The sequence below is a fragment of the Musa acuminata genome, chromosome BXJ2-9 (genome assembly GCF_036884655.1).
Source record: "Musa acuminata AAA Group cultivar baxijiao chromosome BXJ2-9, Cavendish_Baxijiao_AAA, whole genome shotgun sequence".
NCBI lineage: Eukaryota > Viridiplantae > Streptophyta > Magnoliopsida > Zingiberales > Musaceae > Musa > Musa acuminata.
The window spans coordinates 9,655,793-9,672,242 of NC_088346.1; the positions used below are offsets into that span (position 1 = coordinate 9,655,793).

The window sequence follows — 16,450 nt, forward strand, 5'->3', positions numbered from 1 at the left end:
GGAATACATATTTTATTACCCTAAAAGTAGTATGAGTAGTAGATATTGGTAATATAAGATTCGTAAAAAATAATAAAATTAGTGAAAATAAAAAATCTCAAAAGATTAATTTTGATATGAACGAGATAGAAGTTATTACTCCTTTATCATTTCTTAATTGACAGATTATTATTTTTCAAATCACTAAATAATAAAATAATATTAATAAACTCGTATATGATGTCATCGCTAATAATCTTGTTGAACAACTACATGTAATAGTTTTGAAAAGATTTAAAAAGGAAAAGATGACCTACCATATCTATAAATATCATATTATGATATAGGAATCAAAGGACCTCTTATCATTTTCACAAGTCATTAAAAATAGTTATTTTGAAATGTGATATGATATAATAAAAAAAAGTTAAAATCAATAGGCTAAAATAGTGTTAGAGAACTCATAAAATTACATGATAATTGTAAAAGACTCGGTTAAATTAGTTTTAACAAAAATATAATTTAAAATATAATATTCAATAATATAAAGTCAGATTTATAGTCAAAGATTTTTATCATAAGGAAAGTATCAATTATAACGAGACATTTTCTTTGATTTGAAAAAAAAACTTGTTAAGAATCGTTATAACATTAGTAGCTCATTATCATTTTAAGTTACATTAAACCGAGTATGAAAGTAACATTTTCTGAACGAGGATGTAGATGAATAAATCTATATAGAATAACTTAGAGGATTCGAAGAGAAGAAAAAAAAAAGGTTTGTAAATGTATAAATCAATTTATAATATTAAATAAGTTTATAGACAATAGTATATAAAGTTTTATAATATCATTATTTAAAATTTTATGATATCATTATTTTTATTTTATTTTAAAAAAAATATTGATCAATGTGTATTTTTTTTTGTTAGACTGATTATGTAAAATTATCCTATGTTATCGATTGAAATAAGCACATTTTAGTTTCAAAATCTTATTGTTTGTTTGTATTTTTCTTTGTTGTCTCTCCCCAATCAGAATGGTGCTAAAAATATTGTATTGTGTTGTGAGTACAAAAGTTGAAGTTACGTCCAATGTTTTTATTATTATCTCTATTTTATTATCATCGTTTGGATTGAGTCAAGCTGGAACTATAATCGAATTGGCTTGATAATTCGTTGGTTTCAAACTGAATGTTGTGAATGATTCAATTTTGATTCTTGACTTTAAAAAAATAATTTTGATTTCAAATGAGTTAAATATAATAAAATAAAACACAATTATAATTTATGTTATGGTTAAATCCTAAGTTTAAAACCAATTAACTTGGGTTTGATAGAGTCATTTAATTTGATTAAAAATTTTATAATTTTATTCTTTTTATATTATTTTTTTTGAAGTCGTTACACCAATTATAGTTAAAACCGTTATCAAAGTTACCGTACAAGCTATAATTCCTTGTATATGTTGTGTAAATATTTTTGTTAATATTGGTGAACATATACATCGTGGCTGATGAGTTAGCATGGCTTGGTTCACAGATCGATGTCGGGAGTCTTCGGACGTCTGAGTTGGTAGCCGAGGTCGGGAAGCTACTTGGTGGCTGTTGTACGATAAAATTGGTTGATGGCTCTCGAGATGCCGATCGGTGCGTCAGGGGGAGGCAATCTCTCCGAGATGATCTTGCTTTGGGGATGATCGCTCTCCTGCACATAAGGCCCTGTCGGGTGGTTACTGACTGTTGCCCCTCGATGAGTAAGTCAGTGTGGGGTTTTGCTTTCTACTTTTTTTTTCTTCATCAGGCCGGATGCCGACCAGGGGCTTTTATACTACTGTACGAGAGTCGGTCGTACGCGGGTTTGACGTGGCGATCAATCCTCGAGGGGTAGGATGTTACCTTTGTGCGATCATCATCCCGGGATGTGAGGAACAACACCATGTGGCATCGTCCCGGGCTTACCGGGACAGGACATACCGAGCGACGTCTTGGTACGGTTGTTGACTCGACGTGTGGAGGTGCTTCTCTTGCTGACTTGGCTGTAACGTGACGTAACATCGATTGTGACGTGACCTAGGCCGAAATATACCTTACCAGTTAAAATGATCGATGTTGCCTTCTCTAGTAAAGATATTTCCTGTTTTTGAGTGTGGGGCAAATGACTAATGACTATGATCTCTTTTTACCTCTGATGACTATGATCGGCTCGTAGTAAACGGCGAACAAATCCCCACTGCAGCACATAAATAGTCACGTATGTCGTGGACTTTAGGTAATTGGGTCAACATCTGAATCAAAGTTGAGCTCCATCGTATCGGAAGGCTATTACGCACGTATACGCTCGAAGGGAGCGATGGCGCATGCATGCGTTTAAAAGCGACTGCGAGCCAACGGAGCAGCTTTTACCTATTTTGCCGAGATGGTTGAGTTCGCAGTAGCGAGGGATGCAATGCACCACGTGGAACCCATGCATGGCCTTACGCGGGTGGGGACGAAGACGGGCAGTCTCACCACTCCCCACGCTCTCACTACGACACGTAGAACAATAGGCCTACTGTTTGACTTTGCCCTTCATGTCCATTGCCGATTTACTCCGGGACCCAGGTGAAACCCAATTGTACGGCAGGTATGCGTTCAGGTAGGGTAAAGACTGGTTGGAGGAGAGGCGTTGTTTTTATTGACCACGCGCAAGCGTACATCGTTTCGCGGTTTTGACGCTCGGACACGCTTCACCACGCGCTTGGCCGCTACCTTATATCGGCGACGGCATTCCGAGTCGTGTCATCACCAGCGCCACCTGGGGATTTGCAAGAACATACAGCAGGTCAGCTGAGGCTTGTCTGTCGGGAGCAGGAAGATGACGGAGCGCGAAGGCGGCGTGCCGGCGGCGGGGGAGAGGCGGTACAAAGGGGTGCGGCTGCGGAAATGGGGGCGGTGGGTGTCGGAGATCCGGCTGCCCAACAGCCGCAAGCGGATATGGCTCGGGTCATACGACTCACCCGAGAAGGCGGCCCGGGCCTTCGACGCCGCCGCCGCGTGCCTCCGCGGCCGCCTCGCGCGGCTCAACTTCCCCGAGACGCCCCCGCCCCGGACGGCCCAGCGGCTCACACACCTGCAGATCCAGGCCGCCGCCGCCCGCCACGCGGCCTCCGCGTCCACGCCGCCGCAGCTGTGGCATCCCCGCGCTGCGAGCTCCCCGTCGGAGGATGCCTCGGACGGGTTCACGGCCGGGAGCGAGGACACGCTCGACTGGTCGTTCATGGACTCGCAGGAGGCGGCAGCGGCGCTGGCGGGAGCCGGAGAGTTCCCGGACTTGATGGACGACTTCATGTGTGACTTCTTCTCGCCGGTGCAGATGACGGCGCCACTGGCGGAAGTGGTGGAGGATCAGTGCCCCATAGATTTGGGTTCGAATTCTTTTCTGTGGAGCTTCTGAAAGAATATAAACAGCGACACAAAGAATCAACAACGGTTCATTAGATAACTGTATGTCTCACGGTTTGGTCACAGAAAGAGAAGGATGAGCTCGAAGAGTTGTTCTTCTTCTTCTTCTCCGCTGGCGATGTTTCTGACGTCTGCTTGGAGATTTTAACTCCGCCATTTAATCTCTTCCTCAATAATAAATTCTCACTATATTCTTTCAAACAAGATGTACGTGAAAACAAGATAAAGATGCACAAGGAAGACCATATATAGCACAAGAAGAACGATGGCCTGTGAGAGGCTTGTCTGCCGGCATGGTGTCGGTGCTGGTCGAGACATTTCTCCACGCGTGATATGATGGGAGGTCCGTGGCAAGTGGTCTTGGGAAAGTATGCATATTATATACGTTGCAGGTGGAGGCAAGTGTGCACATGTTTGACGTGAGGATTTCATGCAGCCATGGAAAGCAAGTACCCGTGAGCTCTGAGCTCATCCGTGACTTCAGCACCAACTTCCTTTGGTGGTGAAGGAAGAATCGAGAAGAAAGAAAAGAGAGAGAGAGAGAGAGAGAGAGAGAGAGAGAGAGGGGGGGGGGGGGGGGGGGGGATTGGAAGAGGGCGATAAAAGAAAAAGGGAAAGAAGGATGGAAGAAAGATTGGCAAGTTGATCGTAGATGCTTGTGAGGCAGAGAGGAAGTGATGGAATAAAATGGATATTATGTTGACTAAAAAGTCAACTGAAAAAAAGCCAATAAAATTATTAGGGAGAGAGAACTCGTAGATAAGAACTTGTTGAAGTTCCAGTGGAATGTCTTATGCTTTGAAGCCTCTTATTTGTAATTGTACGGTAAAATGATTATTGTAATCAATACAATTTGAGGGTCATAACACTGTATTGGGTGTAGCCAACATTGACGTCGATGTACTCATTGCCGACATTAAAAGAAATTGATTTGGTTCCAACGCGGACAATCGACACGATTGTCAGCGTGGACGTGTACGTGTCAATCCAATTGTCATTCTCAATACTCACAAATGAATTGACGAAATGCATTGTGACCGTTTAAAATAATAATAATAATAATAATAATAATAATAATAATAATAATAATAATAAAACTCTCATTTTTGTTCATCTGAAAAAAATAAAACAATCTACATTAAAAAAATGTTTATTTGCATCATTACGAATTAAGTCACGACATCATGATGGTATGCTTTGCGGTACACTAAGATTCTCTCTCTCTCTCTTATTGTTTGATTTGGAATTATGTGATGGAGTCGTAATCAGGGAAATGATCTTCCTACATGTACGAGTGGCATATCAAACAAATTGACCGAAATATTCTTCTATTATCTATCTATAAAAAAAATCACCTTCCTTCATGATATACATTAAATGACAAAATGATGGAGCCGTAGTGAGGTGGCTCACCTTTTTGGTGTTCCCTCGTTAAACACGTGTGTCCATTCCCCAAAAATATCTTCCGCGAAGCATCCATGCTCGCTTTGCCTTTACATTCTGATCAATCTTCATAAAGCTCCCAACACACATCTAATACATGAAGCGAACGCATGATTTAGGTTAGGTTGATGAGTAACTTAGAATAATAAATAATACTCCTTATAAATATTCACAATAAACCTCTCCATGTTAAAGTTTATGTTCCACTTATCCGAAAAGTTTCGTCCGATAGATTCAAGAGTAAAAGGTTAAATTACTTTTGATTATTATTTTTATGTTACAGTATCTAGATGTGATGTGAGCATAAAAAAGGTCAAATTATCTACAGTAGCATCACTTAGCCTTGTCTCATAATTAAATTAAATTAAAAGAATATCAAAGAATATTTTATTTATATTTTATATTATTATTCTTTATTTTATATATTTACTAATTTAATCATAAGAAAAAAATGAGCATCAAAGAGATCTTGTGAAGATATTTAGAGTATTTAGAATGTTTGACCCAACTAAATGCTTTTGAACCCTAAGATGAAACTTCACCACGGTTGACTGGTCTCTTACAGCCACTGCAACGAAGAGAGATACGAATCCTGCAGTCTAAGAACCAAAACAGGACACTCAAGTTAAGAAGGACGAAGAGAGAGAGAGAGAGAGAGAGAGAGAGAGAAGAAGGACGAAGAGAGAGAGAGAGAGAGAGAGAGAGAGAGAGAGAGAGAGAAGAAGGACGAAGAGAGAGAGAGAGAGAGAGATTCGAATCCGGCCGGCCACAAGTCCACCCACGAATCCCGCGAGTCTCTGCCGAAGAACAGTGCGGGACGACTTCCTAGAAACCCCCTCTCTGTCTCTCTTGTTCGATCTCTTTCCGAGGAAGCTGCAAGGAACCCTGCGACGGTGAATTAAGAAAAAGGAGCGGAGAAGCGCAGGAGGAAAACGTGACGAGCAAAGCTCGATGACGCTCTACTTTCCACGACTTGAAAGTTAGGTCTCCACATGCAAGCAAGCAAGCTTGCCTTTGCAGTGAAGCGGCATCGGCTGCTGCTTCCAAGATTTCCATGGCTCCATAGAGCTTGGTGGGCAAGGGAAGATGAGCAGGACCCATTGTCCCTACCAAACTCTGCTTTCTACAACGCATACTCATCGGACGGTTCTGTACATGATCATGCTTACTGATTTCAACATGAGATTCTCACATGGCCATTAGAAATTGTCGGTTGCGAATACGTTTTGAAGTGCAAGAAAGAAAAGCTTGCATCTCTGAATGGGGAGTTGTCACTAGCCAATTAATAGCTGCATGTGATCTCTGCAAGTACCTTTCCTGACCGTAATCTAACCAGACATCATCTTCTCATAATCTTTACGGTGAAGAAGAGGGAAGGAAAAGGCAACGGCAGTAAGAGAATGTCAAGAGGGTTGCATGTCTCCTTGAAGAAGATGGATATTATTTAAGCGTAAATATTGCTGCAGATTTCAATAGGTCTGAATGGCAAACAAGAGCATTCCCTGTCGAGGAAGCTCTTACAAAAATATAGGCTGCATCGATCAAGAAGAAACAACACTACCACCTCGCTTACTGGGATCATCCTCGCACTAAGAGGATGAAAATGGAGGCTAGCAAACATAGATAACAGATCTAGGAATGGATCACCGTAGTTAAAAGTTCTTGGCATGGAAGTGGGAGAGCAGAGATGCTGGTCAGACGAGCTTCCCTTCACACTGATACATGTGCTGTTTGCTGGTCTCCGAACCGTGCTCTGCCTGCGGGACTTGTCGGCCTAAGTTGAGCCAGGACTGGCTGGACTCTGGCTTGGCCTCCTTGGTGGCCGCCGACGAGCCATGGACTTGATACGGCGCCTTGGTGTTGATTCTGAAACATGTTGTTAACAGAGACAAGAACGTGAGGTTTCAGCTGTGGTACTACATCATGGACACTCGAGATTGAAGTACGCACCGGTCCTTCCTCTTCTCGAGGAACCTATGGAGGGAGTTCTTCCTCGCTATGGGCATATCTGCAGTCCATCCGGAAGCAGCTGTTAGCATCGCCAGTCGTAATGAATTGGGCAGGGGATTGTCCACGGAAGAAGGATTACCAGAAGCGGTGGCCTTGGCGAGGCTATCGGCCGGTGAGATGGGGTCAGGCTTGGGAGGGCAGTCGGCTCCGACAGCGGCGGGGTGGGGGGCGGAGAAGCTGAAGTTTTGAGATGAGATGTTCTCTTTGCTCGCCATCCGCATCAGATCCTTGGCTTTCTCGGCCGGGAAGTCGTCGAAGACCAGCACCTTCCCCCCGTAAAAGATCGTCAGCTGGCCCTTCTCCGTCTGTCGCCTGAGACAGCAGTAAAAACATCTGGTTTAGCTTCTCCAGTTATCGGATGAGGCGATCCTCGGAGCAAGTTAGAAGACTTACTTAATCTCCGGGGTCTTGCCCGATTCCTCTTTGGGCAGAAGACCCGAGTCAAAGCCAGAGTTCCGGGGGAAGAGATCCATGGATTTGAGAGGGTTCTCGTCTTCGTTGTTCTGAGTTTGGTCATCTCCCGACACATCCGCCCCCGGCAACAGGCTCATGGTTGTGGGCGCCCGAGATTTACCTGCAACAAAGATCAACCAAATCTAAATCTCATGAAGGAACAAAAAAAAAGCTGTAGATCAGACATCAGGAAAATTCTATTTGGGGCTAATGAAAAGGAAGAAGAAATGAACTGTAGGGAAAAAGGAAAAATCTCACCTTTGGCTTGTTGATCAAGAGGCTTAGCGGCCGCCATCTCAAGGCCAAGGCCACCGAAGCCGTTCTTCTCCTTCAAGTACTGGCTCAAGAGCCTGCATGTGAGCGAGAAGTTGGACTTCTCCCCCTTGTTGTTTCCCATCTTCTGATCTGCCATCTCCCTCCTCCCCCTCCAACGTCGCTTCCTTTTCTTCTTCCTCTTCCTCCTCTCCCTTTCGTCGGGTCAATTTGAACATTTGTGCTTCCTCCCCACTCATCTCTAGGCTTTTGTTTTATAGTCTCTGTGCATCGGCATCGGCTGTAGGGTGAGAGCGAAAGGGAGTAACCAGCGAGGAACGGGTCAAGAATCACGTGCTCTTTTGGTTCAAGTGGAGGAAAGGAGGGAATGAGGGAGGCCGATGGAAAGAACACAGGAAGGAAGCGGAGGAAGAAAAAGAGGGCCTCCAAACAAACACGTGGTGTCTTTAGCAGACAAAAGTCCACCAAAATAAAACCAGCACACAGAAGATGAGCACATGACACAGACACACACCGCAGCGGCACGGCTCGATAAAGCGGGGAGATAGATGCTGTCCGGATGATGCCAACTCATGTGCACCATCCTTCACGCCCATCGCGCATCATCCATCATCGCCCGCATGCGTATGTACACACCTTCGTACATGCAATGCGTAGTTTGGTTTCGCCATGCCATGTCATGTCATGCGGAACACGTTTAAAGTAATCGTGTCCTGATATCTTCTTTAAACGTCGTGCTCAGTGTAGTGCACATTCCTTCCATGGCCATCAAAATCGAGTCCGAGTCTCGGATTGACGGATCATTAGTGACGAGGGTAATAATAACGATAAGACTCAAGTTGACGTCAACTGCCCCAGATGACACTCTTAACTTGACAGCACCTGGTCAACACGGATCGAAACGTCGACCGAGGTACATTAACATCCTGCTTAGGCTCGATCCTTCACGTCACGCCAACGTCGATGTCAAATGTTACCAGGAGTACGATCCTGCTTCCCACAAGCGGGCACATCCGGTAACGGTAACTGTCACTATAAAAACCCTCACGCTCCGAGAAAAAGGAGTGAGAGAGGAGGACGACAGAAAAAACTCCCTGTGATTATTCACTGACTTGATCGTCGGAGGGGTCGGGTCGAGCTCTCTCGACCCGACCTATGTGCAGGTGCAAATACGGAAGCCTCCCACTAGATGCCCAGGCGAGGAGCCCCCTCTCGGAGGAAACGGAGACCCCTTCACGATCGGACCACCGCAGTCGGTCTTCTGCAGTCTCGAGGGTCGTCCCAAGAAGATCCCCCATCATTCGGACCCGAACAAAGTCGCATCGACCCCGAGGCCACGGCTTAAAGTTGTTTACACTAACAATTAGTTAGATCGGTGGGTCGATGATCAAATCACATGTCTAATATTATTCCAAAACTATAATTATGTATTGTATAAAATATAAGAATAATATAGTGAATGAGGATGACATGAGACACATGGAACGAGAATGTAGTATTTGCATACATATATGAATTTAAATATATTCGATAATAGATAAAAATGGACAGTTTTGAATTCTTGAAAGCACTGTCACAAAGGGTTTAGAGTCCGAATTAATAAAATAACCTTGTAAAAAGCTTAGTGGAGTTTAAATTTGCATCATAAACCTTTTAAATACATAAAAAAATACTAATCATTTGAATATTTTTTAGGACTCTTCGACTATCTAATCATTGAATAACCACAACGATCTATATATATAGTGAACCAATCAATCTGGTCAAAGGTCTATCGATTTTTGATTTTTTTTATTCCAATCCAACAAACAAGTTCGAGTTTAATAATTTTTTTTTATTAAAAAATATTGGTGATAGAAAATAAAGATAAAAATAAATAACTTCAATATATATATATATATATATATAGTATTATTAGGAGAAAATTTGAGTTGTTTTTAGATATTTATGATATATTTTATACTTTAAATATTATTCTGATGATAATGTATTAAATTCTCTTATAAAAACTTGAAGGTACGAAAATGATATATTTTTTATAATATATATATATTTCATGTGGGATATAATTTGTCTTGTCATGTTAGGTTAGATAATAGAACACCATCACTCTTTCTCTCTCCTATCTTTATCTTTTCTATATTGCATGAGTTACACATTTTTTTTGTTATAATATATTTTTTTTCCCCTTTAAGTGATGGATTTGGATAGATGCAATGGATTTGTATAGTCCAATTGTGGAGTGACTATGTGGACTCGTGACTTAAGCCGTGGAGATAGATAGGTCGAACGAGAGGCAAAGGTGGGACTGAGGCCATCAATTCACATGTGACTTCTTAGGAGCCAACAGTCGATCGCTTGGAATTGCCGCGCGGGTGTGTGTCTGTAGGTGAGAGGTTGCAATTACCCAACCACAATTTTAATGCTAAATAGGAAGCCACTATCTCTCTCTCTCTCTCTCTCTCTCTCTAAAATGTTAGGCCAAATTTGTCCTGTATTCATTTTCCATTCAAAATGTCGAAATTATTCTACGAATAAAGTTGTGGTTTGGTGCTGAAGATTGTACCCAACTAATATACGACGAAGAAAATAAATATTTTAATATGATGGAGTGAGTGTGTAAATGGTGTGAAATATTCGTATAAATAATATTTTTGAAGATTAGAGAGAAGTGGAAATCTATTCTTGCAAGTGCTAAAATCAATTGGAATTGTATATAAATCATTGTTTATGCATTATCCATTGTGCTTAAGTGAGTTCTCCACGATGATGCAAAAGTATAATATACTAAAAACAAAATTTTATATTTTAACATGTTGGTAGTCGATATAAAACAAAATTCGGTACTGGATGACGACGGTGACAAATCTTAATAAAATTTGAACATAATCTATGACGACTCGTTTAGTTGGCGAAGTCGATCTTAACAAACTCTTTTGTAGAGGGAGATCGATATTGGAATTGCAATGGTAAAATAAATTTGTATATCTAAGTTTGTCTCAATCTAACTCAATTTAAGCGGATCTAATATAATCAATTAACTCGATAAACCTAATCCACACTATTGTTATCTATTACTCACACCTTTGTTATGATTGAGGAAGAAGATGATCCACATCAATCACACGGAAAAGGGATTCAAAATTATTACTAAGTTTATTCTATGAGATTTATAAGGCTAATATTCATTTTAGATAATCTCACACAATTTGTCCTTTTGTGATAGTCCTCTAAAGATGTTTTTGAGGGTAAAAGGTGACGATAATGCTTATAAGACATTGATTAATATAAAAATCAATATGCTTGCACCTAAAATAACCTTGACTCCACTCGAGTTGAGGGTCACAAATGAGTGGGATTAGAGGAAAAAATCATGTTTTATTTTGAAAAAAATAAATGATAAAGACGAGTTATGATATGTATAAGCAAGATCTAATTTTGCCAATAATTTCTTTCTTCATCAATCAATCACATGTGATTTTATATTTTAGTAACAACAAGAAAGAATGAATGACAAATAAGTTTAGTGGAAGAATCAAATTTAACCTCGTACAGTCGGTCTCATGAATGTTGTAATAAGTTAACACCATTAATGTTCCTTCCAAATGAAACCATCAGATCAATATAATCATAATCGATCAAATTATTTTATTAAGATGCAAAGATGAACGAGGTGAAGTTGGTAGTGTGCCTTTAACTCGATATGATCCCAACATGCGAGCCCCACGTACTTCATGGAACCGGTGTCATCTTTTTGCACGTTGTAAGCGTTGCTCCTCCACCAGTAGACCTAACCATGATGAGACTAACGATTCAAGACAATGGTAACATAGTTAACCCCAATTACGTTATTAGTCTTCTCGATTCCCATCATTTGGTTTGACTCCTTCATCCGATGTAATCCATGTGTTCATCGTATCGAGAGTTTGGTGATGTGTGAGTTGTAATCATTATAACTTGATAGGATTTGACTTTTTGTTAAAAATATTAAAGTTGAAACTCGCGATGATTCTTTTATTCGTTTTGGGATGATAATTGGGTGTCAAAAAAAGATCATATAAGTAAATTTGATTCAGGTTTAATACGAGAGCTCTAGACTCTTTGGATGGACTCAACTCTCTTGGTACAAATTTAAAATCTAAAATGATCGTCAAGACATTAAGTAAACTAAAAATAATAATAAGACATGACGAGAGTACTAATCATGAAAGAGATTTTAGTGATGGTCGAAAATGGTATGATATTAGACATGTTAATCACGCAAATGAACAAGCGATAACACTTCCAGCTGGTTTCCTTACGATGGTGACATTCCATCAAACTATATTATTTGGTTATATGTTTTCACAATCGGAAGAAGAAAATAATTTCTACGTAGCTTCCTATTGTATGAAAATATTTGAACTTAAGATGATTTTTTTTTGGTAAAACATAAATGAAAAAGACAAAGTTTGCATAATCGAGAAACTATCAAAGTTTTTACTAACTAAACTAGCTAACACTTTTGACTTTAAAATTTTTCTTATGATATTAAAATCAACTTGTTAACAAACCAAATTGATTGAATCATTATTTTTAATAACATTGTTTAGTTATAAAGAAAAAAAATCACGTAACCAAAATAACAAAATAAATCAATATTAAAAGACACAAGATTCATATAGTTAGATGCCTTTGACTGATGTAAACAAACTTAAAATTTTTATTATATGATAATAATAAAATACATATATTGATTTAATAAAAAATCAACCTCAATGCATATAAATCATGAAGTATTTTCTTCAATCCCTAAGACTACATATTTGGAGCATTCAATATATATATATATATATATATATATATATATATATAAAGCAATCAAACGTTTTGGGAGTAGAATTCTTTATCCTTTCCTCTAAGTTAATTAGTTGAATTAAGAAATCTAAAGATACTTACGTTAGCAACCCTAATCTCAACTAAATCTAGAAAAAGAAAGGAAGAAGTAATTGGACAAGGATCCGAGTTCCGAGTTTGAGGCATGGAGGCCACCGATCACACAAAGTACTCCCATCTTCATCAGCATCATCTCAACTCACCTCAGGAGTCCGAGCGTAGATAGTAACCCCTCACCATGCCAACCTGTGGGCCCTATGCTCCACTATCAATCGACGTCATCTGTCCCGGACGACACCTCACACCTTAAACAATCTGACGGAACCTGGTCAAACGAATTAGAACGCGGACCGAGGCCCATTAACGACCTGTTCAAACTCTGTTCTTCACACCACGCCAACACCAGTGTTAGACGCAACCCACTCCCTACAAACGGTCGCATCCAATACGGTAAATCGCCCTATAAAAACCCCACCCCTAAGAAGGGCGAGGGAGGGGGGGGAAGGGAGAAGAACCACTCCACTCCACATCACTAACTTGTGTGCAGGTAAGGAGACAAAGCTATTTCCCTAGGACGCAAGGAGAGGACGCCTTTCCCCCGAGACATCTCGACGAACCCAGACGTGATCTGGCCCGTGCGGTCGGTCACTTCGACAACCCCGAGAAGCCTCGAACAAAGATCCCCGTCATTTAGCCCCGAACCAAGTCGCGTCGGTCCTGAGACACAGCACAAAGTTGTTTACACCAACAATTAGCTACAACATTAATTACAATTAAAATTAAACGAATAATTCAGGATCGCACCGTATGCCATTCAAAACAAGAGGTTGCTTCACCGTACGTTCGGTTCATTTCGGTTTTGATTCCGAACCGTTGCCTGATTTGGGTTCGATTTGGAACCGCTGGCTCGTTGATCGATTCCAAGTCACCGTACGAATGGTTCGTTTCCGGTTTGGTTTGCCACCGACGGCGGTTTAGCCTTATCGATGGAAAGTAAATTAGGCACTCACGATTGCCATCCGATGTAGCAGCATCGCACGAGATTGCGAGTTTTGATGTGATGTCTCCCGTCTTTTTGGTCTCAATGTGCCAGCTGCCATGCTTATTGGAGAAACGAGAAACGTCACATCGCACCGAATACGAATCGCACTTGACACGAGGTTTGATCGGATCGACAGGTGGAGAACGACAGCCACTCATCAAAGTACGTTTTGGGCTTCATCAAAGTGAGGAGGAGTTGGCCTGATTTAGGCCCATCATTAATTAATATAATCTGATCGAGCAAAATTATGCAGTTGTTGACTAGGTCAACATTGTCGACCTGGAAACGGTTGACGTTTGTGTTCTGCTTCCCGCTCCCTATTCTTAGTCAATCTTCCCGTTCCACCGACCCTTGTCTCTTCCTCTCTAATTTCCCCCCCATGTCCGAAGAAGAGAAAAAGAAGGAAACAGCGGCCTCCATCCCGGCTCAGCCCATGGCCGCTGCCTTGGCCCTCCTTTTCCACCACCACCGTTGCCACCCCCGGCACCGCCTCCTCCTCCTCCTCCTCCTCCTCCTCCTGCTGGTGCCTGTCTACTCTGCTCCGGAGCTGGCCCCTTTGTCGGACACCAACGCCCTCCTACTCCTCAAGGACTCCTTCACGAACGCCACCGCGTTGTCGTCATGGACGCCCACCAACTCCAACCCCTGCAATCCGAGTTCCCCCTGGCGAGGCGTCCTCTGCCTCCACGACATCGTCACCGCCCTCCACCTCTCCGAAATGGGCCTCTCTGGGAGCATCAACGTCGACGCGCTCTCCCGCTTCACCGGGCTTCGAATAGTAAACTTCGCCAACAACTCCTTCTCCGGCCCCATTCCTCCACTCGGCCGCCTTCATGCGCTCAAGGCCATCTACCTGTCCCGGAACCACTTCTCCGACGCCATCCCCACCGACTTCTTCGACGGCATGACTCGTCTCAAGAAGCTGTGGCTCAACGACAACGCCTTCACCGGCCTCATCCCCTACTCCCTGTCGAAGGCCACCGCCCTCTTGGAGCTGCGCCTGGAGGACAACCATTTCTCCGGTTCCATACCCGCTCTGATCTTGCCGTCCCTCTCCTCCCTCAACCTGTCGAATAATCACCTCGAGGGGGCGATCCCCGACGTCTATTCCAGTTTCAACGCCAGCTCGTTCCTGGGCAACAAAGATTTGTGCGGCGACCAGCTTGACAGCCAGTCATGCAAAACAATGACACATATGGGAAACGACAAGGTGTTGGTTCTGTGCTTCGTCACCGTCGTCCTCGTGTGCTTGGCTATGTATATATTCACAAAACGAGAGAGGAGTGGAGAAAGTGCGCTTGACACGGTACAGAGTCAAAGAAAGTTGGAGACGGGGGCGACGTCCCCCGGTTCGCCCCACGAGGAATACCAGAGAGCGTTTAGCAGCCGGCCCAAGGGTGGATCCATCAACGGGTACGGAAGAATGGAGTCGTCGAGGAAACCGGTCGGGAATGGAAGGGAGGGTGGCAGCGGCGGCGGGGGCGACGGCGGAGACGGAGGAGGCGGAGGCGGAGGAGGGGGAGGGGGAGGGGGAGGGGCCGCGGATCTGGTGATGGTGAACGATAGGAAAGGCGCGTTCGGGTTGCCGGACCTGATGAAGGCCGCGGCCGAGGTGATGGGGAGCGGCGGGCTGGGCTCCGCGTACAAGGCGGTGATGGCCAACGGGGTGGCCGTGGTGGTGAAGCGGATACGCGACATGAACCGGGTGGGGAAGGAGGCGTTCGACGCCGAGATGCGCCGGCTCGGGTGCTTCGTCCACCCCAACCTGCTTCCCCCGCTAGCCTACCATTACCGGAAGGATGAGAAGCTGCTGGTGTACGAATACATCCCTAAAGGCAGCTTATTGTACGTCCTCCACGGTGAGATGCTCTTCTTATATATACCTCTCGCGATCACTACATATCAATCTATCACGACACGAGTCACACTGGCTTAAACCCGTATGTTTCGAACCGGTTTGCAGGTGATCGCGGGCTAGATTACTCGTCTTTGGACTGGCCGACGCGACTAAAGATCGCACGAGGAGTAGCCCGCGGCCTCGCCTACCTCCACGCCGAGCAGCCCCCCGTCGAGGCGCCCCACGGCAACCTCAAGTCCAGCAACGTGCTCCTCGCGCCCGACTTCGAACCCCTCCTCGTCGACTACGGCTTCCTCCCCTTGGTCAACCCCGCGCAGGCCCCCACCACCATGCAGGCTCACCGGTCCCCCGAAGCCCTGGCCGACCGCCCCGTGGATCCCCGTTCCGACGTCTACTGCCTCGGCGTCATCCTCCTCGAGCTCCTCACCGGCAAGTTCCCGTCGCAGTACCTCGACAGCGCCGAGGGCGGCACCGACGTCGTCCACTGGGCGACGTACGCCATCGGCGAGGGACGGGAGGCCGAGATCCTGGACCCCGCCCTCGTGGCCGGGGCCCAGTCGTCGATGCCTGACATGAAGCGGCTGCTCCGGGTCGCGGTGGATTGTACCGATCCGGAGCCCGACCGGCGGATCGAGCTGCGGGACGCCGTCGAGAGGATCGAGGAGGTCGCTGCCGAGGTTGAGACGGCCGCGCCGGGGGAGCGGTCGGGACGTCGGGTCGGGAGCATCGGCGAGGCGTCGGAGCGGCGGAGCGACAATAGCTTCTCGTCCGCCATGTCGTGACCGTGGGATGTCAATCGTACGACTGAGATAGCCCGCCACGGTAGCTCGCGCCTTGTTTGGCGTTCGAACGCTTCGTATTAGTGTATAAATTCGTTTTGGAAGCTAATAACAGGAGAATAATTAGGGTTTTCTTCTCTTTCTTGGAATGATTTTAATTTGCAATAGCTTTAATGACTTACTCTTATTTGCTGATTCTCGTGTTTCGATTCTTTAATTATTAGTGTAAGTTATGCTGACATTAAAATTGAGTTATGTGAGATAATGATTCATAATAAATAATTAATATAATGATA

General features: G+C 43.8%; 3 protein-coding genes across 3 annotated transcripts; 2 read left to right on the top strand and 1 right to left on the bottom strand.

The window, feature by feature from the left end:
• The first annotated feature begins 2,774 nt into the window (after positions 1 to 2,774).
• On the top strand, positions 2,775 to 3,937 carry LOC103997922 (ethylene-responsive transcription factor ERF017-like). The gene has a single exon (XM_009419266.3). The coding sequence runs from the start codon at positions 2,835 to 2,837 to the stop codon at positions 3,411 to 3,413; it is 579 nt and encodes a 192-aa protein (XP_009417541.2). The 5' UTR covers positions 2,775 to 2,834; the 3' UTR covers positions 3,414 to 3,937.
• A 2,351-nt stretch (positions 3,938 to 6,288) lies between these two features.
• Positions 6,289 to 7,822, bottom strand: LOC135623047 (protein TIFY 10b-like). Its single transcript, XM_065125544.1, has 5 exons — positions 7,586 to 7,822; positions 7,268 to 7,448; positions 6,954 to 7,186; positions 6,815 to 6,872; positions 6,289 to 6,730 (listed from the first exon to the last, which is right to left on the bottom strand). Exons 1-5 carry the CDS (start codon positions 7,737 to 7,739, stop codon positions 6,559 to 6,561), a joined length of 798 nt encoding a protein of 265 aa, XP_064981616.1. The 5' UTR covers positions 7,740 to 7,822; the 3' UTR covers positions 6,289 to 6,558.
• Positions 7,823 to 14,037: 6,215 nt separating this feature from the next.
• Positions 14,038 to 16,235, top strand: LOC103998139 (pollen receptor-like kinase 3). The gene is made up of 2 exons (XM_009419534.3): positions 14,038 to 15,376; positions 15,481 to 16,235. The coding sequence occupies exons 1-2, from the start codon at positions 14,236 to 14,238 to the stop codon at positions 16,155 to 16,157; spliced, it is 1,818 nt and encodes a 605-aa protein (XP_009417809.3). The 5' UTR covers positions 14,038 to 14,235; the 3' UTR covers positions 16,158 to 16,235.
• The last annotated feature ends 215 nt before the right edge of the window (positions 16,236 to 16,450 follow it).